Raw genomic sequence first — 26,912 nt, 5'->3', positions numbered from 1 at the left:
AGGGCCTCTGTGCCCACGTGGCCCGCCTGGGGGATAATCCTGAGTAGGTCACCTGGGCTGGGCCTTGGTGCCCAGCCCACCCCTGCGAGCCAGCTCGGCGAGCACCTACGTGAGGGTCCGAATGCACTTGGCCGAGTCCCGGATGTCCCACACCTTGATGTAGGAGGTCGACACAGAGAACACAAGCCCCGAGTGGCTGCAGTACTTGATGGACACCACGTTGTTGGGGTGGCCCTTGAGGGCCGCGATCTCCTGGCCCGTGACCAAGTTCCACATCTTACAGCTGCGGTCTGTGGGGGACAGGGAGGGAACCACGGGAGGCCAGATGCCGGTTAGTGGGGGCTGCGGGGGTCGGGAGAGAAGGTCCGGGGGCATCTAGAGGGAGCAGCCCTAGGTCCGAGGGAGGGAAAGACGCGCTCGGGGGTCCTCAGGCGGTGCGTGCAGAGAAACCCAGGAGAGGAGTCGGTTAGAACTCCAGAGCCGGGGCTTCTCAGGCAAACTGGGTACAGACACAGAGGCGCCCGGGCTACCACGGAAACTTCAGCCTTTGCTGTCTGTCCCCACAACTGCTAATCACTGGCAAAGTCACACGCACGGCCAGCACATCCTACGGGGAAGACTTGGAATCATAGATCCGCCCAGATGCACAACTCGGCCCTCTCGCCAGGCTAGTACAGCTAGAACGGTCTCTGTCAGCACGTCTACGGGAGAGCTGTTCTTCCTGCAGGTAGAGCATTTCTGATTTTGTTGCTGAGATTAAGTCATCATGACTTTGTGGAGTCCTGCTCCAGATCACAGGGGTTTCTCGGCTACAGGGGCTGGAGTGGATGGCGGTGGGCAGTGGGCAGTGGGTGGGAGGGTAGGAGCGCTGGGGGGGCTACGAGTGTTGGGGGGGTAGGAGCGTTGAGGGGGTAGGAGAGCTGTGGGGATTGGAGCGTTGGGGGACTAGGAGCGTTGAGGGGGTAGGAGCACTGGGGGTAGGAGTGTTGGGGGGTAGGAGTGTTGAGGGGGTAGGAGCACTGGGGGGTTGGAGCGTTGGGGTCACAGGAGCATTGAGGGGGTAGGAACGTTGGGGGGTTGGAGCGTTGGGGGCACAGGAGCATTGAGGGGGTAGGAGCGTTGGGGGGTTGGAGCTTTGGGGGGTAGAAGCATTGCGAGGCAGGAGCGTTGGGGGGTTGGAATATTGGGGGTGCAGGAGCGTTAAGGGGGTAGGACCGTTGGGGGGGTAGGAGCATTGGGGGTTAGGAGTGTTGGAGGCCTAGGAGCATTGGGGTAGGAGTGTAGGGGGGCAGGGGCATCGGGGGTAGGAGTGTCAGGGGCAGGGTGGGGCGTTGGGGGGGCAGGGGCGTCAGGGGCAAGGGAGTGGGGGGGCAGGAGCATGGGGGGGTAGGAGCGTCAGGGGGCAGGGGCGTCGGGGGGGTCAGGCATCAGGGGGGCACGGGTGTTGTGGGGCAGGAGTGTGGGGGGGTAGGATCATTGGGGGTGCAGGGGCGTTAGGGGGCAGGGGTGTCAGGGGCAGGGGTGTCAGGGGCATCGGGGGGCAGGGGCATCAGGGGTCAAGGGTGTGGGGGGCAGGGGAGTCAGGGGGGTCAGGGGTGTGGGGGGCAGGGGCGTCGGGGTGCTGGGATGAGCACACAAGCGGGGGCATCTGAGAAGCTCCCTGAGGTTTCTAGGGAGGTGGGCAAGGGAGCGCTGGATGAGCCACAGGGACAGCTAAGGGACGTCGTGCGGGCGCCCAAGATGGGGAGCGTGGAGCCACGGCAGGAGCCGCAAGACAAGGTGGCGAGCACGCTGACCCCACATCCTGGCGCGGGGCTGGTGTTTTCCCCTCCGCAGCCGCTCCGCCAGGGCAGCGGGGTGGGTGGGAGAGCCTGACCCCCCCCAGGCGGGCTCCACCCACCTTTGGATCCCGTGAACAGCAGCTCATCCGTGGCGTCCAGGCAGAGGATGGGCTTGGTGTGGCCCTCGGCCATGGAGACGCACTGCAGCGGGGCCGTCCTCGCACCCTTGGCTCCTCCGACGGGGGTGATGATGCCCCTTCCCGGGAGAGAGGGAGAGAGGACACACCTGTCAGCCGGGAGACGGAGGCCAGGCCGAGGCAGGTAAGAGGGGACGGGACAGACGGGGACTAATCCAGAGAGCCGGCCAGATGCCGTGACGTCTGAGGGCTGGAAGGGTCTGTGCCGGCGGGGAGGGCCTGTCTGGACAAGAACCTGTCAGTCACCACCCGAGCGCTCCTGGGGAGCAAGACGCGCGCTGGGCACAGCAGGCAGGAGGGGACTCGTCCCCCGATGCCGGCCTGACCCAGAGCCCGAGGCAGAAATGCGCGGGGGCCCCAGCCAGGCAGGGCACAGGCCCGAGGGCCGCGCTGGCTCCTGCAGCTCCCACGACTACCCGGCGCTGCTGGTTAGCCCAGCGCGAGGCGGGGGCTGCAGGGAGCGAGGGCGCCAGGTGCCCCCTCCAAGCACGTTGGTGCCCATATAAGCCTGTCGGTGACTCCCGGGGCAGGCGGGGACCCACACGTGCACACCCATGGGCCCCTTTAGGGCCTGTACCATTAGACCCGTGACTGTCGTTTACAAAGGCCCAAATCCCTTTTGGGACCGCCCCCCTCAACCATGCTCAGCTCTGAGTTAGGGACGTCTAAGGCCCCCGGGGGCATGAGGCCGTCTACACCTGCGGAAGCACCTCCTTGCCGCCCATGGACACTCTGGGCGGGAGAATGAGGCTTGTCTTCAGCAAGCAGGGGGGTTTTGTTACACCGGCCTCCTGGAGGTTCCGGGGAGCGATCTTTTCTGGGTGAGGGGCCCTGGCCGGACTATGTGCAGGTCTGAAAATGTGTCCTTGTTCTTTGCCGGAGATAGTGCTGCTCCCGACAGTGACACTGTGGCCTGTGGTCTGCTGAAATGACCAGCGTGGCACCCACGGGGCTTCTCATGGCCCCATGGACTCAGCCAGGCCCCCCCTCAAGGGCTGACAGGGCCAGCTGCCTGCTAGATGTCACATGCACGTGAACTGCCCCCAAGCTGCCCCAGCTCCCCGCTCTGACACTGCTCTGGGCCCAGCCGTGCATCTGCAGGAAAAGCCCAGGCGGCCATGGCAAGCATAGCACCAGGTAACCCTCCTCGTTGGGGGAGGCTGGGGGGGTGGCTAGCTTCCGGAGGTGGCAGTGCCTTGCTCCCTACCAGGCAGGGTTGCAAAAATGTCACCGGCCGGGCCAGGAGGCGCGGGGAGTGTTGGGCACTCTGGGAGAGCTGGCGGGGGGGGGGGCCTGAGCCTAGCACGGACCACCTGCCCCTCGGGAGCCCAGGCCCACCGGGTCCCAGGACATGTTCCTCGTTGTGGGGTGCTGTGCTGTGGCTAGGGAGATGGCCCTCTGGTCATCCCAGCAGCTGGGAAGGGTCCGCAAGCCGAGAGAGGCAGGCGGCAGGCCCCAGCCTACCCCGGGCTCATCTAGAGGAGCCGAGAAGCCCCTTGCCCACACAAGCTGAGCAAGGCACGGATGCCGCAGACCCCCGCCACCCTGCCAGCTGGGCCCCGCGGGCCCCCACGCCGCAGTCCACGGCCCTGCCCCTCACCCAACCCCTCGGCAGGGCTCGGGGTCCCAGCCCCGGCACCCCCCAGGCTCCCATGCTCTCCCCCTCCCTGCCCAGGTGACAAGGAGAAGAGAACAGCGCCTGTGGCAAGCAGCTGTGCACCCCTCCCCAAGCCCCCAGCTCCAGCCGGGCCTGGGCCTGGCCGCCGTGAGGCCCGCGGCCGCCCCGAGAGCGAGGAACCACGGGGGAGGGGGGAGGCAGGCAGGGGGGCCGCATGCTGAGGACACAGGTGTGCAGGCGGGAGGGGCGGTGCAGCGGGGGCACAGGGGGGACAGCAGAGAGTGGGAGCTGGGGCCAACACGGGAGACATTCTGTGTGTACCTCAGGACCTCCGACAAAGAGGAGTCGCTGTCATCAGACCTGGGGAGGGCAGAAAATTAGCTGGATTAGGGGACAGAGGAAAACACACGAAGGGAGGCAGAGGCAGCAGCAGCTGGGAGGTCAGAGGGCGGGTTATTCTCTTCAGGGGCAGCGGAGGAGGCGGGGGACAGGGCGCTGAGGGGCAGCAGGAGAGGAGGGGGCGGGCTGCACGGGTTCCCCCGGCCGACAGGGCAGGGCGAGGAGGGGGCCGCGGGAGACGCGGGAGGGCCGGCCCCACTCTCCGGAGAGACGTCTCAGGTCGTGGGCCGCGGCGGGTTCCAAGCCCCCGGCCGCCCCCTCGTACAAGCTGGGGGCACCCTGCCTGCCCCCCGCAATGCCCCTACGTGCCTGAGGCCTAAGGAAGCCATGCCTGCGCCTACCCTTCCGTGGGGGCTGGCCGCTTCCGGCGATTCCCCGGGATCTACTTATTTGCAAAGCCCACTGTCCCCAGCAAGCCCCCTGGGAGGTACCCGCACGGGCCCCCAGACCCGGCCCCGGGATAGGACCGAGGTCCATAAGCCCACGAGGCTGGAATGGCCAGAGCGCCACCTCAAGGCTTCTGGGGAAGGGACCTGTGCTTTGCAAGGGTCTGGTGGGCGGGTGGCACACTGGGTGGCAAGCTCCGGGTGCAGCGCCCTCCTCCCCAGGTGGGAACTGAGCCAAGGTGGGTCTGAGGAAGGAGCAGTATTTGACCCAGCGAGAGATGTTTTGCTTGGGGGAAGGGCTGCTGTCAGGTACCAGGTGCAACAACGAGCACCTTCTAGCCTGGGCCCCCCGAAACGACAGCACTGCACGCCTCCCCGCTGCCAGAGTAGAGAGAGAGATGCCGTTGGGGGAGCCAAGAGAGGAGCCCTCTCCGAGGCTGCAGAGTGGGAGAGGGCCCGAGTGGGTCCAGGGAGGAGCACGTGCGGGACGGGATCCCCGCTGTCCCGACGCAGAGTCCCACTGGGGGGACACAGGAGGGAGCAGTCAGGGGTGCCCGGGCTCAGGGCCCAGGTCCTCCACTTTCTAGGTGAATGTCCTTGGGCCTCCCGAGGCCTCATTTCCTCCTTCTGTAAACGGGGAAGGCAGTCCTCGTGGCTGACGTGTAGCCCACACGAGCCACATACGAAAGCAGGGTGCACAGCGAGGTGCCTTCCAGAGGCGCGGGCTGCTGGAAGCCCCGCTGACGCTCCGCGGTCACAGCAGCCCCACGGGAGCCGTGATCGTGGGCTGCGAGCTTCCTGCTTCGTGAAGGCAACAGGGGGGCCTCAGAGCGCGTGAGGCAGGAAGGGAGCGGCTGAGGGAAGGGCTTCAGGAAGGATCCAGGAGCCAAGGAAGCAGCAGGGGAGGATTCAAGGCGCAGTTCCGGGGAGTCCCTGGGGGGGCCTGACCTGCACAGACCTCCCCCCACTGCCCCCATCCCCGTGCCTCCTGAGGTCCCAGCATGCTGGGGGGGGGAAGGGTGCACAGTTAGAGCAGAAAAGGCAGAGATGCCGGCAGAGGCGCTCCAGAGCCTCGTCCCTCAGAGAGGCTGGACGGCGTGGTTCGGGGCGCCGGCTGCCCCAGGAGCAGCCCACCTCGTCAGCAACCCCCCCGCCCGGCCCACCCTGGCTCTTACTTGTCCAGTGCTGACCCCTGGCTCTGATTACTGGTGAGACGAGAGAAGACGTTGCGGTCGTTGCGGGGCCGGGTAGGAGGGGATGAAGGGGGCGTGAACCCGTCGGTGGACCTGGTGAGCGGGACAGAGCAGCATCCGTCAGGGAGCGCCGCCGCTGCCCGCAGGCTCCCACCCGGGTGGGAGGGCCTGCAGGGCGGGGAGGGCCGGGCAGCCACGAGGAGCCGGATGCCACACCTGGGAATTCATTCACCTGCTCGAGACAGCCTATCAGTAATCCCAAATTAACTCTCACAGGGCTTTGGGGGTCACTCCCCGACACTGAGCGGAACAGCGGAAAATTCGAGTCCCCAAATGCACAATCTCCCAGCGGAGGTCAAATGAGGCGAATCTCTGCCTTCCTGCTCTCCAGCTGTCAGCAAGCGGCCTTCCTGTGGTCTATTTAGGGCCACGTTTTTTGCATCTTTGTGCTTTTCGTTGGTGATTCGCTGTTTAAAACGCCCCCAAAGCCTAGCGCTGCAGGGCCGCCTGGCACGCGTGTAAGCACGTGAAGGCTGTGATGCGTCTTATGGAGAAAATACGTGGGTCAGAAAAGCTTCATTCAGGTGTGAGCTACCGTGCTGGTGGCTGGGAGTTCAGTGTTCGTGAGTCCACGGTACATATTAACCGAGCAGTCTCGAGACAGAAACACGCACAAAAGACAGTTCTGTGTTGACGGGCTCGTGAAAAGCCCCCAGGAACCTAACTCCGTACCAACCCGGGAGCAGTGGTTCTTATCTGCTCGCTCAGTGTTCACAGCGACTTGATAGAAGGCAGGTACCGCGAACATGAGGACTGACCGCATCACGAGGGAAGAGCCGGAGGCGTCACGGTGCCGGCCCGCTCCAGGGGCGCACCACCCCTCTCTTTGGGAAGCTGTCATTAGGTTTGGCCTAAATCCCCCCTTCCTTTGATGAGTCTTCATGAGCGCGACCTAAGTCCCTCAGACTGCAGCTCAGGTGTGTTCTCTCAGTTGGCGGGTGAAAAGACGGTCTGTGAGGCCCCAAGTATACAGACATCCACGCAACGCCTCCCCACCAAAGGCCCCCACCACGAGGCACTGGCCCGGGCATCTGCCCAGGCTTTGGGCTTTTGGGGCTGGGAGCTGGAGCAAGTCCTCCTGTCTCCTACCAGGTCGGGATACAAGAGGTCATCCTGAGCCCCGGCTCTTCTACTACTTAGTTGTGTGACCTGGAGAAAGCCATCGAACCTCTCTGAAAATTAAGTGTACAGACCTGATGACCCTGGAGGCATCTGGTGAGCTGTAGACGCTCTGCGGGCCCCCGTCCTACGGGCGGCTGACCAATTAGAGGTTTGTCCGCCATTCCGCAACCATCTCCTGGTATTTCTTTAAACATCTACACTCCTCTTACACGGCAAGAACTTAGAAAGGGCCGAGGCCTCCCAAGGAGCCACGGTCACAAAGAGGAGCTGAAGCACATCGGTACGAGGGCTAGTTTAAGCCACTACAAAGCCACCAGCGTTGAGCCCCCATCAGCCAAGGGCGTCTGGCAGCAGGCTGAGCCGTCCAGTTCAAGACGCTTACGGAGATTGCCTCCCGAGCCCACACCCGACAGGATGGGGAAGGGGCCACTGCGGGGAAGCGGAATGACCCTAGTGAGACTGGCCCAGATTACAGTACGCACGATGACCTACAGGGTAGAGCGTCCCAGAGATCCCTGCACCCCAGAACGAAACGAGTCGCCGAAACTCTGAAACGTGCTCTCACCTAATGGGCTGCCCTCGGTCATACGACTTCCTTCGGGTCAGAGGGGATGTCTCCGTGCCTCGAGACTGCCGGGGGCTAGAACAGAAGGCTCCAGTGAGGCCCAGACCTAAGGCCCTGCCCGCCCTCCCCCACACCTGGATCCCTCCTCCTTACAAGGTACTGCCCCTCGTGGGCAGGCTGATGGTACGCGAGACCTTGTCCCGGTAGTAGGGGTCTCGGACGGAGAAGCCCACTCCGTCTTCTTTGATCTCAACAAGGGAGGCCAGGGACTTGGTGATGTTCTTGGTGGAGATATCCAGCGGGGGACCCAGGCACTCGGCCGACACGGCCTTCATTTGGGCAGACAGCTTGGGCTCACCCTGGGAATGGAAGGACTGGGGTGAACCAACCTGCCCGGACATAAAGGGGAAGCCAGGGGAATTGTAACGAAGGAAGTGATGCCTCTTGGCCTACGGTAGAACCACCGACGGAAGACCCAGGCGGAGAGCACCCAGAGGCATCTCTCAGGGCTTCTGGAGAAGCCAAAGCAGCTAAGAGGGTTTTACTACCCTTATCCAGACTCTGCAAACACAGAATGCCCAGATTGACCTTTTTGCTGGTCACCACCGGTCGGTTTGTCCAAAAACTATGCACAGCCCGCTGTTCCCAGCATGCAGCCCCCCACCCGTTCCCTGTTTCATAAATCCTGATCTTGGTTCAGACGACTAACCGATCATCTGGGGGGTGAACTACCCCACTGCTGATTCCCATACTGTTGAGTCAATAATCTGCATGCCTCGAGGCCTGGACTTACTCGTGGACTCGGCACGTGAGGCAAAGTCTTAGGTGGGGGATGGGGAGATTTTTGAAAGCAGGGCCTCTGGCTCTGGTCCCATCACCAGGCAGTGACTCCAGCCATTTCTCCCACCTTCCCCCCACCTCAAGAACAATGAGTGATAACTGGATATACATGTGGGTACCTCCCAATTCCAACCAGGGCAGCTCCATCCTAGCTGGAGGAGATACTGGGTCGGGGCTGGGGAGTGGGGAGGGCGGGGAGGGCAGAGGCCCAGGACGGCAGACACCAGCCTATGGGGAGTCTGGCCCCACTGCGGCCCTGCAGTCTGCCTTCCCGTGGTGCTCACCTTGAGCTTGAAGTCGTCATGGCTGGTGGAACCTTTCATGGTGAAGGACTGGGAGAAGCTAAAGAAGAAGCAGAGGGAGTTCAGGATGCTGAGAGCCTGGGCCCTGGCTCCTTGAGCCTTACACTCGTGGGTTCCACAGAGCCCCCAAACCTAGGCTTAGCTCTGGAACCCCATGCCCCCCCCCGCCGGGCCCTGGCCCCAGGTTCATGCTGTAAGCCGACCTCTCGCTCTCGACTTGGACACTCACCTCCCCTCGGAGAACTCGGAGATCTCCTCATCGGTGCTGGCATAGCCATTCTCTGTGGGAGGCAGGAGGGAGGAGGGTTGAGAGGGTCCAACAGAGCGAAGGGAGAGGGGACGGCCTCCCTCCCACATCTCACCCACGGGGACTGGATGGGGGCTCTGAGGGGGTCCTGGGGAGGTGAGGGTCCCCCTAGGGTGGGAGCTGGGAAGCCTGGGAGGAGCCAGGAGCTCCGAGGCATAGGCCACAGGCGCCATACCCTGCTGCACGTTGTAGATGAGGGCCTGCAGCTCAGGGTGTGCCTCCGCCTTCTCTCGCAGGGCATCCAGGAGCAGGTGGTTCTGGGAGGAACCCGCTATGTCTGTCTGCCTCAGCCGCCCCTCCAGCAGCCGGATCTGGGCCTCCTTCTGTGCCACTTGTAGCCCCTGAGGGCAGGGAGCCAGGCCTGGGGTTACCCTCCCCAGCCTGGGACTGTAGGCACCCTCATCACCAGCCTCCACATCCTGCGCCCAAGACACTACAGAGGGGGGGCCCTCCTGTACATCACCCTCGCACCCACCCCAGGGTGGCAGAGGATGGAGGCGCCTGTGAGCCTGGGACTGCACCCCTGCCCCCCCCACCCCTCACCGGAGGTGAGCAGCTGGCCCACCTTGTCGATGGATGCCTTGAGGAAGTTGTCCAGCAGGAGGCGGGCTTCGGCCAGGGAGCAGGAGCTGATGACCACTGATGTGTCCGTGGAGTCCAGCTCCTCCTAGGACGGAGAGGCAGAGACCCTGTCACTGAGGCTGCCCCCAGCCCGCATCTCTCCTGCCTCCGCCCAGGCCAGGCCCGCTGGGCACCTTGGTCTCCTCCAGCTGCACGATGGTGGCCTGGCAGTCGGTGATGCTGTCGTTGATATAGTCTATGTTGGCCGCCAGCACCTCGATCTCCTCTGCCAGCTCCTGCAGCCCCTTCTCCTCCTCCGGGCTCTCGGCCTGCAGCCGCTCCCGCTTCCTCCGCAGCGCCTCCTGCAGGAGGAACAGCTCCTCCCTTTTCTGCAGGGGAGGGTGAGGGAGAGGCCTCAGGTGGCTGCCCAGCCCTGCCCGGCTCCCCTCGGGCCGGGTCCCCCCCCTCACCACCACGCCTCGGGATTCCAGAACGGACACGAGGAGCCGGGTGGAAAGTAGATGAGGCGGTCTGAGGAGCCAGAGAAGGCAGGAGGGCCAGAGAACCGGCCGAGTGGAGATGGGACGGAGGCGCAGGCGGGAGCCCTGGGCTCCTCGCGGCCAGGCCCACCTTGATGAGCCGCTCCATGTCAGCCTCTAGGTTGACGATGGTCATCCTCTGCATGACGATGTCAATGATCCTCCGCTCCAGGGACTGCCACTTGAGCCTTGCAGCCTTACTGAAGCTCTGGCTCGCCCCCTTCTTCTGGAACTTCTTTCTGGGAGACAGAGGCAAAGGGAATTGGTTGGGAGCACTCCCTTTTGTAAACGTTCTTTTCAGGTTTTCCGTATGTATTTTGTAACTAAACACTGTTAATAAAACACGTTCTTTTGGGGGAAACGCATTTTAAAAATCATTTTATTAACGTTTTTCATCACGATAAGTGTTCTCTTCAGTCCCCATTCCCTGTGTCCCTCATCGCCCCTGCCCACCTGGTTAGGACCACCCTCCACCCTCGCACCTGTCCCCAACCCCGGAGCTGATGGCCACGGGGACCCTTCACAGGACCACACTTGCCCTGCACTCGCCTCTCCCCGGTCCCGCCGCCAGGGCCCCACGCCCTCTGCCCACACCGGCCTCACCTGGCAGGACGGGTGCCGTTGACAGCAGGCGCAGGGTGGTCCCCCAGGAAGTGGTTGATTTTGCGGTTCCACTGGCGCACGATGCTGGAGACAGAGCGGGCCCCTGATTCGGCCTCAGAGGAGGTGGTACTGGCCGACACCTCGGCCCCGGAGTCCAGCATGGGTGGCTTCCGTCCCGTTCGCCCGGCCACCCGCTCGGACATGGGCTTGGCCAGGCGCCTCAGCGCTGAGACCTAGGCCCAAGGAGAGGAACCCAGTGAGCAGGGTGCCTGGAACCCATGAAAGGGCCCCAGTTGGGGGGTGCCAAGATAGGGCGAGCACAGGGGCTGCTCCGTCCTGGCCCGAGCTTGGGCCTGGGCAAGAGTCAGGGGTTCCCTGTTTGATGTGAAACGAACACAAGACACTTCCTCCACCTTCTTAATTAAGATCTCAGGCCTCTGGGACAGGAGCCTGCAGCCTGGCCCAGGCCTCGGCCCTGCAACAGGCCTCACGCACGCTCTGCTCCGCTGCGTGCAGAGAGCAGGGACAGCCAGAGCCACCGGCGGGACTTGCTCCCTCCCGGCCCCAGGGGAACTCAGGACGGGCGCAGGGTCTCATCACCTCCTGGGTCTTCCTCCTCAGGACCATTTCCTGCTGCCGTTTCTGGGACTCCAAGGCTCGGATCTGGAACTGCGGGTGAGAGAAGGGGGTGGGGGTCCACGTTTAGGCCCCTTAGGCCCCATGGCCTGGTCCGCCCAGCTCTGGAGGCGAGAGCCTGGCTTTGGGGCTGATTCTCGCTTGAGCAGCCAAAACTTATTGATAAGATGGGAGCCTGAGTCTGGGTCCCTTTCCCGGAGGTCGGGGTGCAGGGCGTGCCCTCAGCCTCTTGTCCACGCCACGCGTGGCTCTGGCTACCTGTGACCTGGGCGAGGTCCTGTCTCTCTGGGGCTCGAGGGCCCCCCGGCCCAACACTAGAGGGGGTGGACTGGAGGCCTGCCGTGTTGTGCCCTTCCGGGCCCTGCTGCAAGTGTGACTGTCACCGCTATGGTCGTGGGACCCAGGGCCCGTCAGGGCTGCCCCTCACCTCCTGTCGCCGCTGTTCCTTCTTGAGCTGAGCAATCTCCCGGTTCCTCTTGGTCTCCACCAGCCGCCGTCGCTGCTGCTCCTCACGCATCTGCTTCATCAGGGCCACCTGGGAGGGGCGGGGTGGTGGGGGTGAGGCGGGGCCCACACCGCCGGGGAGGGCCTGGCTGGGAGGACGTGGAGCAGCACTGGCGTGGGGTTCAGGGTCTGCCCCTACTCCTGCGTGGGACTTGAGCTGCACCCCACCGACCTGGGCACCCGGATGGGGAAGGGGGGCCTCGCTGCTGGCCCGGCTGAGCAGGTGTGACCACTTGGTAAACCCTGCAGCTCGCTCGCGCACATCACGGCCCCTGGTGGCCCTTTCCCAGAGCCACCGTCCTGTCCTGGGTGTGGCCATTCGAGGACCAGCCCGGGTTCGCGGGAGGCAGGTTATCCTGCCTGGGTGGAGCGCTTTTCTCTGCCACGGACAGCTGAGCGGACAGCTGAGCGCCAGGTAGGGCTGAGGGGACGGTCAAAGCCACATTCCAGGGCCAGGCTCACGGGACAACGGTGTAAGCCACCACCGCGTATCGAGAACTTGCTCTACGCCAGGCAGCGCTCTTGTGACAGTCATGGGTGGGGAGGCACGGCTGTTCTCGTTTTATAAACAAGGAAAGGAACCTCCGGGAGACAAACGACTTGAGAGTCACAAAGCTGGTTGGTGAACGGTCAGAATTTTGGCCCAGGTCATTTTGCCCCCAAATCTAGCTCTTACTATAGCCCTAAGATGCCAGCTGGCTGGCCCAGAGCAAAGCCAGTGGTGAAGCGTGGAGAGCCTGGAAGCTGGGGTGGGCAGAGCTGTGGCAGGTGCACAGAAACACCAGCAGCGTGGCCGGAGACGCCCAACCCGACAGACAGCCGCGCACCCGGGGCCCTGTGTCTGCCCCTCCGGCCACGTCCTGGTGCCCAGAGCGTGACAGTGCAACGTACGCAGCAGGGCCTCAGACACTTCCCAAGTGACAGGGAAATGAGAGTCACGCGGAGGTCGGTCCTTCCCCGGCCACTGGGCCTCAGACGCGACCAGGAATGTCACCAGCCTGCGCTGCCCTGAGGACAGTCTTGAGACGATGCAGCCTGGGAGGGAGGGAGGTTCTAAGAGGGTCGGGGGCTGGTGGGGAGGGCTCCTCTCTCCGAGCACAGGCTCTGCAGGGGTGAGTCTACAGAGAAGAGGAGGGCTTGCCGCTGCCGGGTCTTCAGGGTCCCGAATGCGTGTTTTCCCAAAGGCCTGGCAACGAGCACAGCCGCCCAAGCCTGAGCCGAGAACCGCGGCCTGCTAGAAGCTGCGGGCGAACCTGAGACGTGGTACCTGCTGGGGCCAGGCTGGGGCCAGGCTGGGGCCAGGGGTCAGAGGCTCCCGGGGAGGAGTGGTGTCCCCCTGGATGGGGGGGGCCATCCGCCCAACTTTGTGTGCCTCACGTTCCCATGCACAAAGCAGGGAGACGAACAGGACCTGCTACACTCACGCACGTTAGGCAACCAGCCTAGAGCCCGGCGCAGTGAGCATCCCTACGGTGCTAACTGCGGGTATCACTGCCTAGGCAAAGGCTGCCCCCACCGGGCCCCATAGCTACCCGGGGTCCCACCACAGAGCGCGGGGGTGAGAGCGGCCCTGGAGCTCCTCAGCTGGCTTCCCCCAGACTAGGCCCCGGCTTAGAGCACAACGTCCGGGCCCAGGACAGGCTGAGTCACGCCACGCGGCTGTGTGTCAAGAAGACCGTCCTTGCTCGCCGTGATGATTATTTTTTAACACGGTGAGTGGGTTCTAAGAGGACATCGCACGGCCGCCCTTGGCCCCTACCTTGGCCTTCTTCATCTCGGCCACCTCGGCCTGCAACTTCTTCAGCTCCCTCTCGTAGCGGGACTGGTTTTTGAGCAGCCTCGCGTGCTCCTTCTGCGCAGCCTGCAGCTTCTGCAGGTCCCGATTCATCTCCCGCAAGCGCTTCTCGTAATCCGCCTTGATCTTGTTGGCCTTCTCCTCCGTGTAGCACTCCATGGTGCCTGTGGGCGGCAACAGGTGCCTGTCAGCCCTGAGCACCCCCAGACGCTCCGGCTCAGAGGGGGGGTGGTGGGAAGCAGGCGCCTGGCTTCTAGTGTCACTGCAGGCCTTGGGGCAAGTCACAGCCCTCTGCGTGCCCGTTTCTTATTATGCAATGAGGGGATCAGAGTGGAAGATGCCGAGCTCCCTGCTCCGACATCCTAGTGGACCTAGACGGGGTGTTTTTATCTCAAGGTCTCTGGGCCCCCCAGGCACCAGCTTCCTACGAGGGTCCCGTGGGTCACTCCTGCTGGCTCGGTTCTGATCCATGACTGGAGGAGGAAAGGACCAGGCCGGGGGGGGGGGGGGGGGGGGGAAGAGCTAGTAAGAAGGCAGTGAGGCATGCCAGAGCAGAAGCAATACACTGTTCTCTGTCCTTGACCTTTGCTGCCCGAAATGCCAACAGGTGTCTCCATGGAGACGCGTAGCAGACATTTCCGGCTTAACAGGCACAAAACCAGACTCCCAATCTCTGTCGCCGCCCTCAGCCCAGCAGGCTTCCCCATCTCTGCAGACGTCACCACCACCCTTCCAGAACCTTGAAGTCTAGAGACATCCTCGGCTCCCCTTGTATCCTCCACCCCATCGATAAAAACTTTTGTCTCTACCTTCAAAGTGTGTCCAGAACGGGGACAACTCCCCACCACCTCCAGTCTTATCCTCGTTCACTAGGATCTGTTGTTTTCTTTCTTTCTTTCTTTCTTTCTTTCTTTTTTTTAAGATTTTATTCATTTATTCATGACAGACTGAGAGAGAGGCAGAGACACAGGCAGAGAGAGAAGCAGGCTCCCTGCAGGGAGCCGACGTGGGACTCGATCCCCGGACCCCTGGATCACGCCCTGGGCCGAAGGCGGCGCCAAACCACTGGGCCACCCGGGGTTGCCCTGTTCTTTTCTTTTAAATTCTTTTTCCTAATGATTCACCAGGATCTCTACTGACAGGTTCCTAACCGGCCTCAAGCCACCACTTTCGTTCCCCCAGCAGCCCCCAATGCTCCCCATGTGCTTTTAAAACCTACATCACCTGGGCAGCCCGGATGGCTCGGCGGTTTAGCGCGGCCTTCAGCCCGGGGCGTGATCCTGGGGTCCCAGGATCGAGTCCCACATCGGGCTCCCTGCGTGGAGCCTGCTTCTCCCTCTGCCTGTGTCTCTGCCTCTCTCTGTGTGTGTCTCTCATGAATAAATAAATAAAATCTTTAAATAAATAAATTAACTCCAATCCTCTCCCCACCATGCCCTGTCCTCCTTCCCTGTTCTGTTTTTTTCTTTTCATGCTACTTATCACCATTGGGCACATTACAGATTCTGCTTATGTATCTTACTTATGTCCATCTCTCCCCACCAGAAGGAGGCAGGGATTTGCTCCCCACCTCCTCGAGCACCTACGATAACGTCCGCTCTGTGAGATGGAGTCAACAAATGTCTGCTGAGTAAGCGAAGGATCGAATCGGTCCTCGAACGCGTGTGCTCAGAGCAGTGTGAAGACGATAGAATGTGACAAGTCAGGTTGTAAATGGGTTTCAAGGAAAATGCTCAAGGGACTGAATGCAGGAAAAAATCAAAAGCTGCGGAGGGTGGTGCCCATGTGCCTAAGGAAATAAAGGGCTCTGATGAAATAACGTGAATAATAAATGTAAGATTTGGCGTAGAAGTAGACTTAGACACAAGGCCTCGTTGACAGTGGGTCAAAGGGCCCCAGCCCGTGCCCAGAAGCCTGGGGTAGGTCCCAAAGGTGCTAGCTGCTGGGCGGGGCCTGCAGGAGCGGAGGGGCCTCGGGGGGAAGGTGAGGGCGGGGGTGGGGGGGAGCTCACTGAGGTTCTGCAGCACCCGGTCGCGCTCCAGCTGCGTGTCTCGGATCTTGTTCTGCAGCAGGATCAGCTTCTCCTCATACTGGTGTTTGAGAGTCTGCAGCCGCCGCTGGCTGTTCTCCAGCTCATCAATCAGCTTCTGCTTGATCTCGATCTCGCACGTCAGGTCGGCCAGGTCTGCCTGGAAGTTCACCTCTGGGGGTGGGGGTGGCGGTGGGGGTGGGGGGCACAGAGACAGGCTTAGTCCAGGGCCACAGGCTCAGGGCAGGGTGGGCTGCTGGGGGCTTCCCTGCGGTGAGCCGTGACCGGTCAGTGACCAGAGGCTGCGGGAAATGGTACATCCCAGGGTAGGTAAGGGCTGCCAGGCAGGGGGACACGTCAGAAATGCGAGACAGGGAAGGGGGTTCTGGGTACCCCAGCAGCCCCACCGCACCAGAGCCACAGAGGCCAACGTCTACGTGTCCTAGATGGCACAGGACCCAGGCCGGGTGAGGAGGGCGGCGAGGCAGCAATGGCAGCAGGGCACACTGACCCTCCGCCCTGACGGCAGGTGTCCCCATTTGGAGGAGTGGGTGTCGGCTCCGGCCAGACCTGCATTCAAGGCCTGGCTCTGCATCGGCCACGCTGGGGAAAGTCCCTAGACTTCCCTGAGCTTGGGGGAGCTCCGGGCACCTCTGCACAGGGTCGTGGGGAGACCTGGAGGCCCCAGGCCATGTGGAGGACAGCTCAGCAGCGCCTAGTGGATAACGAGCGCCCCCACCCCTATCGCTGCTACTGTGATTCGTGCAGGGGTCAGGTCTGGAGTTCCAGGCCCTGGATGTGCACATTCACCCTCGCCCACGGGCACCTGGCTCAGCGCCTTCTACCTGGAGGGTCTGCAGAGTCTCTCTGAGCCTTGTGCGAAACGAAAGCCCGCCCTGAGCACCTGCCGCTGGGCGTGTCACCCCCCCGCCCCCCCGCCCCAGCCTGGCACACGCACCCTTCTCGTCAGGGTCCGAGTCCGAGTCCACCAGGCTCTCCTCACTGCCCGAGTCCTCGTCTTCGTCCTCACGCCCCTCCTCCTCCTCACAGCCACTCTCGTCTCGCTCCTCCTCCTCCTGGGCACCAAGCAGCATTAGGGGTGGGTGGGCCTCGCTCAGCCTGGGCCTGGCCTCGGGGGAGAGCCCAGAAGCGGAGGGCGTCTGGACTGGGCCTCAGGGTGTCAAGCGGGCGGGGAGTGGGGCAGACCGCGGTCGGCGCCCCTTGCGCCCACCCCTAGTCCCGAAAGAGTGCCGCCTGCTGCCCCGACAGCCTGGGCAGGGCCCCTCAGGGACAGCCTCCCCCCCAGCCTCGCCCATTCGGGATGAAGTGGGAAACAGGGGAGATCGCCGCAGCCGCCTCCCCCCGTCGGCCCTACGGGGAGCCCGGGGACCACTCAACCGGAGGCAGACCCAGCCGTGCCCCTGCTCTGCCCCTGCTCTGGCCCTGCTCTGCCCCCGAGGGGAGGGCACAGGCGCGGTCCTCACCTCCTCAGCCTCGTTCTCGTCCGTCTCCTCACTGTTTTCCTGTTGCAGTTTCGCCCTCTTTTTGAAGGCCTCCTTCTCGGGGCTGCCCAGGGGGAAGGGTAGGCCAGGTCAGCCTGGAGCGCGAGGCAGGGGGCGGTGGGGCTCGACGGAGGAGGGGGCCGGGGACTGCGCAGAGAATCCTCTGGTCCTCTCCACGCCCATCCCTTAGCCCTGGGTCAGCCCGTCCCTCCCTGGGGGAAGGCGCAGCGTTGAAGGTGGCTGGCTCCCCGCCAGGAGGCTGAGCGGAGGCGCTCGGTGCGCTCCCAAGTGGCCCCCAAGTGGCCCCGGGCAGCGCCGCCCAGCGCGGGAGGCGGCGCGCTGCTGGGACCCCCACCCGGCCCTGGGCGCACTCGCTCACCTCTTTCTCCGCTGCCTGACCTCCTTCTTCTTGAGCCGCTCCAGGTCCTGCTTGGCCCGGCGGATCACGTCCGAGGCGTCCTCCATGGAGCTGGCCGGGCTGCCCCCGAAGGCCGCGGCAGCCGGAGACGCGCCCAGGGAGTAGGGGCTCCGCGCCGAGGCCCGGGACAGGCTGCGGCGCAGGGACTCATTCATGGCCTCGCTCTCCAGGAGCTTCGTCCTGCGCGGGGGAGCCAGTGTTGGGGGGACGGCCCTCGGCCCCCCAGGCCCCTCACGCGCCCAGCCGGGGGCTCACTCACCGCAGCTCCTCGATCTCCCGGATGTAGTTCTGGATCAGAGCGCCAATGGCTTCGTTGCCATCACCTGGAGAGGGAAGGCGGCGGAGAGGACAACACGGAGGCTCAGGGACACTAAGCTCTGCGGCTCGGAACTGGTGGTCTCGTACCACGGCCTCCCAGAGGGGAGCACATGGGGGTGCCTGGGGGGCTCAGTTGGGAAGCGGCCGCCTTGGGCTCAGGTCGTGACCTCAGGGCCTGGGCTGGAGCCCCACATCTGGCTCCCTGCTCAGCGGGGAGCCTGCTTCTCCCCTTCCCTCCCCTGTCTTGTACACATCCTCTCTCTCTCTCAAATAAGTAAATAAATTATTTTATTTTATTTTTTTAAAGATTTTATTTGTTTGTTTATTCATGAGAGGCAGAGACACAGGCAGAGGAGAAGCAGGCTCCCTGCAGGGAGCCCGACGTGGGACTCAATCCCGGGTCCCCAGGATCAGGCCCTGGGCCGAAGGCAGTGCTAACCCACTGAGCCCCCCGGCCTGTCCCAAATAAATTATTTTAATAAAAAAAAGAGGGGATGGGGATCCCTGGGTGGCTCAGTGGTTTAGCACCTGCCTTTGGCCCAGGGTGCGATCCTGGAGTCCCGGGATCGAGTCCCGCGTCCGGCTCCTTGAATGGAGCCTGCTTCTCCCTCCTCCTGTGTCTCTGCCTCTCTCTCTCTCTCTCTCCACGTCTATCATGAATGAATGAATGAATGAATAAATAAATAAATAAATAAATAAATAAATAAATAAATAAATAAAAAATCTTAAAAATAAAACAAAGAGGGGAGCACACATGGGCCTTTCCCTGAAAGGAATCTACATCAAGCAAACATTCGTCCATGTGACAGGTATACGTAAGCACTGGCGGTGACAGCAGGATATCGGAGACAACAAAGCCCAGCCAGGGAGGGCTGGGAGCCGTGTTCACCGTCGTCACCGAGGGAACCCTCTGCAGTTTGCAAGAATGGAGTAGATTTCTACGTTTTCATGATGGAAGGACCTCCAAGGCATAATGCCAAGTGACAGTGGGAAGTCATAGGACAATACGTATCATCTCATACGCAGAAAAACAAAGGGCGGCATGTACTCACACATGTGTGCGTACGTACATATGAACACACATTCATGCACTCACACTTGGAGCAAAGGTACCGACAAAGGTGTGGGAAATGTGCACGGGGCTACTTCTCAGTATGGAGGACGTGGAGCAGAGAGTTTAGCGAGAGGGCTCTTTAACCTTTATGGTATGCGTGCACATTAAGCAAGGAGGATGCATCATTTATTGCTTGTGGTCATAAAAAAATGTTTAAAATCAATTGGGGGGGCACCTGGGTGGCTCAGTCAGTTAAGCATCTGACCCCTGATTCTGGCTCAGGTCATGACCTCAGGCTTAGTGGGGAGTCTGCTTCAGATTCTCTTTCTTCCTCTCCCTCTGCCGTACCCCCCACCCCAAAATAAATAAATCTTAAAAAAAAATCAATTGGAAAAAATTCATAAATGCATTGACCTGTGAACTGATTGGCTGGCCCACCCAGCTTGCCTAATATCCTAGGGTGGGTATGGGGCGGCGGGGGGTCCCCAGCTGGCCCGGTGCACCCCGACTCACCGGCCTTGGCCAGGAGCAGGTTGGCTTCCTGGCTCATGAGATGAGTGACGCGGTTGTTGATGGCGTCAATGGCCTCCTGCATGGCCTTCACCCGCAGGCGCAGCGCCCCGTTCTCCTTCTGCAGCATGGCATTCTCCCGGAACAGGTCGCTGTAGCCCTCGGCACCATCCTCCCCGATCACCCTCTTGCCCTGGGAGGAGGGGCGGGCAGGGGGCAGTCAGGTGCCAGAGCTCACGGTGTGTGTGGGGGTTAACGATGCACCTAGCAGCACCGCCGGTCTCCCCCCGACTCCACGACTTCTAGAACACGGCACCTGTCTCCCAGGGCTCTCCCTGACAACCCAAAGTCCAAGTTTTATGACCAGCCATTCCAAGCCTCTCCCAACCCTACCTTCCCCTACCTTCCCACCACCCACCTTCATACTGCCATGAGTGTAACCCAAGGGCCAAAACCCTGCGGGCCCAGGGAGTCGGCACAAATGAGTAAACGAGCCTCAGTACGAGACAACAGGGAGTGGTGGGGACTGGAGCCAACAGAGTCCCAGACTCTGTCTAAAGGGGTCAGCAGCTCCGCCCTCCCCGGCCAACCTAGTGCTAATGTTGTTAGATCTTGAAATTCTTCGGGAAAGAAATTCCCTGACTTTCAGAAAGGGAGGCAGCTAAGTTTCATTCTTTTAGAACAAAGGGCAAGCCAAGCCCAATCCCACTCGTGCACCAGCTTCACACCTGGGGCCCCTAGCAGCCACCGCCCTTTGCCTTAGTCCTATGGAATTAGACTCTTCCCCAAGAAGCACCCCCGTTCCCCAGCTCCGCTCCTATGTGCACGGCTTGTTTGCGTCCCCGAATGCCTGCTCCGCTTGCTTTGGACGGTATCTCATTCATTTCTCAGGCTCCATATATAAGGCCCGCTCCTCCATGAGGCCCTCCCTGACTGAGCCCCGAGTGAATACGGCAGCTCTGTCCTCCGCCCTGCCCCGGCCATGCTGGCCCCACCAACTACTCTTCTTCTGCACCACAGTCTAGGGGTCTCGTGTGGCCCAGCGTAGCACATCCAGCACATGCGAAACAGGTGGAGCACCGGGCACCCGCTCGTGCAGGAGAACACCCGCGTCCCCTCCTTCCCCTCAGGGCACCTTCCCCTCAGGGCACTGCGGGGCGATGCCCCCAGGTGGTGGGGAGGTGGGGGGAGGTGAGGGAGCTGCAGGAGGAGCGCCCCGGGGACGCGCTCACCGCCTTGTACTCCATCAGCTCCATCTGCAGGCGCGCGATCTCGGCCCGCAGCGCGCTGATCTGCTGGCTCGTCTTGTCCTGGTTCACCACCACCTTGTTCTTGATGTTGCGGGCCCGGTTGGCATACTTGAGCGTGTTGAGCGTCTCCATGAAGTCCCGGTCGGAGGGGCTCACGCAGGCGATCATGATGGTCTGGCTGGGGGCGGGGGGGCGGCGGCAGGGGGTGAGGCTCTCGAGGGGCACAGCCAAGCCCCCGCAGGCGTCGCTCTGGGCGGAGCTGCTGCTCCCCCCATTCCCCTCCGGCCTTAATGCCCGGGGGAGCTGGGCACCCCGGGACACGGCCCCCGGCCCCCTGGCCCTGGGGTGCCTCCCGACAGCGGTAACCCACAGACATGTCCCAGCTCTGTATCTCCTGAGCGGCTCCCCCCCACTACCCCATTTGGCCTCTATGTCTCCCAGCGGTGCAGACAAGGGAACTGAGTCTGATCACACAGGCCGGAGGTCACGCGGCCTCTCAAGGCTCCAGCCTCCCAAGCCCACAGCCCGCAGCAGGAAGGCCTCCTCGTCCACAAGGCCCTCGTGAACCAAACCCTCACAGCAGGATCCTCCAGGAGGTTCCTGCCTCCCCTGTCCCACCCCCGGATATCGGCCTTAGGGTACCTGTTGCCCCCCAGCGAGTCCTGGAGGAGCCGAGTGAGCTTGGAGTCCCTGTAGGGCACGTGGACCACCTTCTTGCTCTGGTCCCCCAGGGCGCTGATCACGTTGCCCAAGGCCAGCTGTGGGAGACAGAGCCCGGGACTTGAGAGGCGCTCGCGGAGAGAGGGAGTCGGGACAAGACAGCCCCCGAGCCAATGGTTCCTGCCTCGATGACCCAGCAGCCCTCAAGCTCCCTGAGCGGGTTTACACGCAGATGTGATCATTTGGTGAAGCCAGGAAGCTGGGGGCAAGGGTGAGGGCAAAGGACCAGTGACCTAACAGCAGTGACACGCGGGGGCCCCGGCCGGCAGCCAGCAAGAGGCCCAAGGAGGACGGACCGCCGTGGGCCCATCGGGTCTGGCAAGGGTCTGAGACTGAGCTGGGCTGGCTGCCGGGGCTGGTGGCCCGCTGTGTGCCTACCAGGCCGCAGTTGATGGAGATGCCCTCCTTGGCCCGCTCGCCGGTGGCCCCCGTCCGCTTCAGCCGCTCGGAGCCAGCCAGGTCCACGAAGTGAAACTTGGCGGTGAGTGTCTCATACTCACTGGTGGGAGCGGTGCCCTCAGGAAGCCCAGTCACTGCCTCATTCACCTGCAGCAGAAGTTGGCATCTGACTCACCTGGCCCCCGGCCTGCCTCGCCATGCCTCTGCTCTCAGCCCTTGTGCCTCAGTGATGCTGTCTGGGGGGATGCAGGCTGCAGGGCGCCTCTCCCCTGGCACGTGAGAGCACATGACAGTGCGCATCGCACTTGCACACGCCTGGTTCCCATTCAACCCTCCCAACCTAGAGGTTACCCCCATTGTACGGGTAGGGAACCGAGGCTTAAGAAAGAAGAAAAAGAAAAAAAGAAAAATCAACAAGTGGCAGAGGCAAACCCCACACCCAGATTTGCTAGCTTCAGATCCGTGGCTCCTGCCTCCTCTTGCCCTCCTGAGAAGCCCCCCCAGAAGCACTAGCTCCTGGGCCTCCGTGAGCTCCTTACTGGCTCGGGCTGGGTGCACACGCGCATCTGGCACACATGGATGGTGAAGATGGCGTGTGAGCGGGAGCTCTGCACGTTCATCTGGGTGCTGGCCGTGGTGCGGGACAGGGCCCCCTGCTTCAGGCACTGGATCAGCTGGGGAGGGAGGCACAGGTGAGGACACCGGACCGGCCACCGAGCCGCCCCTGCCTGCCCCGGACCTCCAGTAGGTGCTCACCTCCTCCTGGGAATTGATGAGGCGGGAGGTGACACCTGTGGTGTAGATGCCACCATTGCCATCCTCGTGGATCTTGATGTTGGACCTGCGGTGGCGGGCATCAGGGTCACGGGTGCTATCGAACAGGTCAAGGATCTCCTCATTGTAGAGCTGGGGGGCAGGCAGAAACAGCTGCTGGGTGCGTGTGGCACATGGCACGGGGCCCCAGGAGATGGAGGGGGCTTTCCCATGTTTATAAACCAGCTCCGTTCTGCAGATGTGGACACTGAGGACCCGCGAGGCGAATGTGCCGACCCTGGTCCCCTCGGGGTTCTGGATTCTAGGATCTCTCTCCTGAGCAGGAGTGGGGGGCAGATGGGTCCTGGGCAGAACTATAGTGAGGTTGTGCTCCTACTCCCCAAGGAACCTGCGTTCAGCAGCTTTCATCTTGGCAGGGGACTGAGGACAGAAAGGGGACTAGATGTCGATGAGGATGATAGGACCATACTTAGGGCAGAAGCTATTATGTTCCTAAGCTGGGAAAAGATGAGGGAGGGGACAGTAGAGGCCGTGGCTTGATCCCATGGTCCCTAGGGGTTGAGGTGATGGAGTGAAAGAGGAAAGTGGCCAGGAGCGCCTGCCCGGGGGGAACAGTCACTTTATTTCACATGGTTTCAGCCTTGGAGATTCTTGTGCTTGGAATCCAGGGCAGGGAAAGCTTCACCTGCTGAGGGGCTGGGATATTTCCCCGGGCTGGGACCCAGGGGCTGGGGGCTGGGGGGCTGGGAGGCTGGGGAGTGTCCTGGGGGGCTTGGGGCTGGGAGCTGGGCGTGTGCTGGGGGGCTGGGGAGTGTGCTGGGGGCTGGGGGGCTGGGACCTGGGGCTGGGGGGCTGGGGTGTGTGCTGGGGGGGTCTGGGAGGCTGGGGAGTGTCCTGGGGGGCTGCGGAGTGTGCTGGGGGACTGGGGGCCTGGGAGCTGGGGCTGAGGAGTGTGCTGGGGGAGGGGGAGGGCAGCTCCAGCGGTTGCCAGCAGGATCCTGTGGGGGAGGGGCGGGCTGCAGCCCTGACATCCGACATCCGAGGCTTTGATGCCTTAAAGGGACAGAAATACTCCACAGGAAGGGGAAGGGGAAACGGAAGGGACTGGTGCAGACGTGGGTGCCATGGTGTCTGTCTGTCTGTCTGCTTGCCTGTCGGGACAGGCATACTGGCATCATTTAACTCCTTGTGGTTCACCCTTTGGCATGAGTTTTCTAGGAACTGCCTTACTCTTTGGGGATGCCCATGGCAACAGGATAGAGAAAAGGAGAAAACAAAGAGATGGAAAAGCTTCTAGAGATACACAGCACTGGACGCGCACACCACACACTCCTACACATACACAGAGGCAGTCACTTTATCAGAAGCAAAAGTCCAGGCAGGACAAAGAAAAACTCTCAAGTCTAAAATACAGGGTCCCCGAAGGGAAAAGCAGCCACTCTGAGTGCCCAGGAGGGAGTAATAGTGGTGCTGTGGGCAGGGTGGGCCATGGAACACCTGGGAGAGGGCTGGAGCCACATCCTCCTCCAGAGGACAACCTGGGTCCAGTCAGAGCCCAGGGCAGCCCCATACCCGGCAAATGCCCCTGAGCCGGGACAGGGGGTGGCCTACAGGCTGGGGTTTCAGATGCTGAGAACTGAAGCCACCTGCTTCAAGAGTCCTAGAGGAGGAGCCTGGGAAGTCAGGCATTCGTGAGACGTATCCAGATGCACCTGTTTTCCTAGAGACCCTTCCGAGAGGTGCCTTGATAGGCCAAAGGGTCCCTCTTCTACCCCCGCAAAGTCCCAGATGCCAAAATCCTGGCCTTGGCACACAGACATGCTCCCAGAGAGAGTCAGGACCAGTTGCAAGAAAAGAAAAGAAAAAAAAAGGCTCCTTCTGGAGGAACTCCCTGTGCTGACGTCAGGGGGTCAGGAAGGACGTCGGCCAGAAGGGGATAGGACAGGCTGCTCTGAGGCTGGGGAGCACCCCGCAGAGGCCAGAGGATGGGCAAGACCCAGAGTTCTCACTGTGTGCCAGGCACATGCTTCCGTGCCAACTGCAGAAACCCGAAAGGAAACAGATACCACAGCCTTTGTGCAGAGGTGACATGACGTGGCCGAGGTCACCCGGCTAACGAGTGTCAGAGCTGACAATCCGTCAGGGTTTGAAGAGATCTTAACGGTCCTTGTTGACTCAGCCCTTCTCTCCAGAGTGTCCCACCAAGAGGTCTGCTAGTCTCGCCTGAATATTCCAGCAGCAGGACACTCGTCAGCTGCAGACGCTGCTATGGCTCCCCTAGGCCCATTCCACTGTCCAGGGACAAGCCCAACCTCCTGCCACCCCCCAACCCCCCCAAGGTCCCAGTACCTCTAGGAACTGAGCGCTGACTTTGAACTCAGGCCCAGCCACACCCTGCTCCTGTGCCCGCCGCTTGCGCTCAGCAATGCCCCCAAAGAGGTGTGCGATGGCCCTGGGAATGATGCCCTGCTCCTCCTCTGACGTCGCCGTGTCGAAGCCGGTGCCCATGGTGTATGTCTTCCCGGCCCCTGTCTGCATCGGCAGGGATGGAAGGCGGCTGTTAGCACCCTCCAGGGGGCACCAGCAAGGCCTGGACCCTGGGCCAGGCCCAATTCCCCTACCATTTGCCTCCCAGGCTGGGTCACCTGCCCCTCCCGGTCCCAAAGCCACACCCTGGAGAAGCCCCTGGGATGGACAGCCTCCCTGGGGTCACCAGCAGTGTGGCGGTGGTGGCAGTGGCACGCTCCACCTCAGGTGTTCCAAAGGGGCAGGCGCGCTCTCCTACCAGACGGGGAGACCAAGGCTGCAGGGCCATGGGGAGAGGCGGGCGGCCTACCTGTCCGTAGGCCAGCACTGTGGCATTGTAGCCCTCGAAGCAGCCCTCGATGAGCTTGCTCACGCAGGTCGAGTAGATCTGTTCCTGCCAGGTGTCCAGGTCGAAGACAAAGTCATAGGTGAAGGCCTTGTCCTTCCCCAGAAGGACCTGGGGCTCCCCGGGGGTGACAGAGGTGCAGATGTGACAGCCCTCAATCTTCTCCTTTGACAGTTGGGGCCGAATCCTGCTCGGGAGAGGACAGCCCTGGGTCAGACCCACGGCAGCTGCAGACCCTGCGGGCCAAACTTCCACTGCCTGCCCCCTCCCGCCCCCCCAAGCTGGAAAACAAGGAAAGCAGCTCAGGAGCCTCCCCAGAGGACCAAGGCAACTTTTGTAACGACACAATAATAATGACAACAGTAGTCCTAATATCTACTCCCCCAGACATTTATCGAGCAGTTGCCAGCATCCATCAAGTGCCCCACCCATCGGCTGTGTCAAAAGTAGTTCACGCGGACGAATGCAGGTCCTCTTCACTGTGAATCTGTGGGGTACGTATTATTTGACTAACTTTACAGATGAGATAATGGAGGCCGAGAGAGTCACAGTGACTTGCTCGGGGTTGTAGTGTGGGACGTGACGGGGCCAGACCCAGGTCTGCTGTCAAAGCGCATGCTCCTGATAGCACGGAGAGCCCTAGAGGTCAGTGTCCCCAGATGGGGAAGAGAAGGCAGCTTGCCCCCTTCTGGGAGGTGAGGCCCAGGCCCCTGCCCCCCCAGCATCCTCCCACTGCAGAGCCCCCCTCAGATGCTGCAGCTCGGGGTCCTCCCTGGGACCCAGGGGGCCAGCCGCCCCCGGACCTGCCAGGCCTGGAGGGCAGGCACCTCTAGAAGGGGGGGGGGGGCTGCAGCCCAGATCCTGCTGGGCTCCCTTCCGAGGGGAAGAAAAGTGGCACCAGTGGGGGCCAACCACAGTAGGGCTACCTCCATCCAGCCACCCTTCTCCCTCCTCTAAGCAGCCGCAGCGGGGTCCCCATGGCAACCAAGTGTGCAGGGCGAGCATGCGCTGTGGGGACAGGAAAGCACTTCCCAACCGCCTGGGGGGGGGGGGGGCGGTAGGCGCTAAAGCTCCTGGGCTCCCGCAAGCCAGCCCTATGGGCCAGGCGCTCACAATGAGCTGCTTGTCGGGCTCCCTTCCCCAAAGCCAACATTTACCAAGAGAAGAAAAGAGCAAGGGGGCCCGGCCAGCATGCATCCAGGGCCCAGGGGCACCCAGCCACGGAGCCAGGGCCACCAAGTCGCCATCCTGTCCCTGTCTGGGGCTGCCCCAGCCCCCAAGGCCCACTTGGGGCTGCAGGCTGGCGGAGGTGCTCCCGAGCCCGTGGCCTGCGAGAGAGCGAGCTCAGGGGAGCCGAGCTGGGCGGGGTGTGGGGTGGCGAGCCTCACAGGCCACGGCCACGCCATACATGCCGGGTAGCCCGGGTTCCTTCAGGAGTGATTGCCCTCGGGTGTCAGCAGGTCCTCCAGGGCAGCGGCCCTCCCCAGCCAGGCTGACCGGAATGGAAGGGCAGCACCCCCACCCCCCCACCCGCCCAGCTGGTGCAGGTCAGGGCGAAATCAGAACCCAGCTTCTCAGCGTCCCCGCCCCCTGCCCCCCGAGCTGGTTTCTGACCTGGAAGGGAGCCGCTGATCCTTGCTCACCCTCCCCGGACCTGC

At 62.4% G+C, this 26,912-nt stretch overlaps 1 protein-coding gene across 6 annotated transcripts in view; it reads right to left on the bottom strand.

Annotated features, from left to right (window-relative positions):
- KIF21B (kinesin family member 21B) overlaps nt 1-26,912 on the bottom strand; it is a 46,038-nt gene that overhangs the window by 7,458 nt on the left and 11,668 nt on the right. For 3 of the 6 annotated variants that reach the window (XR_005361799.1, XM_038541923.1, XM_038541922.1), the window contains exons 2-30: nt 25,219-25,441; nt 24,732-24,914; nt 22,365-22,514; nt 22,148-22,282; nt 21,588-21,755; nt 21,132-21,247; nt 20,472-20,667; nt 19,243-19,432; nt 17,617-17,680; nt 17,319-17,537; nt 16,922-17,003; nt 16,396-16,513; nt 15,420-15,611; nt 13,373-13,572; nt 11,537-11,644; nt 11,074-11,142; nt 10,474-10,706; nt 9,962-10,109; nt 9,526-9,720; nt 9,336-9,437; nt 8,946-9,111; nt 8,693-8,744; nt 8,446-8,503; nt 7,475-7,680; nt 7,322-7,396; nt 5,557-5,667; nt 3,918-3,956; nt 1,901-2,037; nt 110-290 (exon numbers count right to left, since the gene is read on the bottom strand). Coding sequence is in view for 3 of the 6 variants with exons in the window: in XM_038541923.1 (XP_038397851.1) it covers nt 110-290; nt 1,901-2,037; nt 3,918-3,956; nt 5,557-5,667; nt 7,322-7,396; nt 7,475-7,680; nt 8,446-8,503; nt 8,693-8,744; nt 8,946-9,111; nt 9,336-9,437; nt 9,526-9,720; nt 9,962-10,109; nt 10,474-10,706; nt 11,074-11,142; nt 11,537-11,644; nt 13,373-13,572; nt 15,420-15,611; nt 16,396-16,513; nt 16,922-17,003; nt 17,319-17,537; nt 17,617-17,680; nt 19,243-19,432; nt 20,472-20,667; nt 21,132-21,247; nt 21,588-21,755; nt 22,148-22,282; nt 22,365-22,514; nt 24,732-24,914; nt 25,219-25,441 (4,116 nt within the window). In the remaining 3 variants the exon portion in view is untranslated. The remainder of the gene's footprint in view (nt 1-109; nt 291-1,900; nt 2,038-3,917; nt 3,957-5,556; nt 5,668-7,321; nt 7,397-7,474; nt 7,681-8,445; nt 8,504-8,692; nt 8,745-8,945; nt 9,112-9,335; nt 9,438-9,525; nt 9,721-9,961; nt 10,110-10,473; nt 10,707-11,073; nt 11,143-11,536; nt 11,645-13,372; nt 13,573-15,419; nt 15,612-16,395; nt 16,514-16,921; nt 17,004-17,318; nt 17,538-17,616; nt 17,681-19,242; nt 19,433-20,471; nt 20,668-21,131; nt 21,248-21,587; nt 21,756-22,147; nt 22,283-22,364; nt 22,515-24,731; nt 24,915-25,218; nt 25,442-26,912) is intronic. The other 3 variants (XR_005361800.1, XM_038541924.1, XR_005361801.1) reach the window with 2 other exon arrangements.

The sequence above is a fragment of the Canis lupus genome, chromosome 7 (assembly GCF_011100685.1).
Source record: "Canis lupus familiaris isolate Mischka breed German Shepherd chromosome 7, alternate assembly UU_Cfam_GSD_1.0, whole genome shotgun sequence".
Classification (NCBI taxonomy): Eukaryota; Metazoa; Chordata; class Mammalia; order Carnivora; family Canidae; genus Canis; species Canis lupus.
Note: the sequence above shows the minus strand (reverse complement) of the source record. Positions and strands in the feature narration are given on the sequence as shown.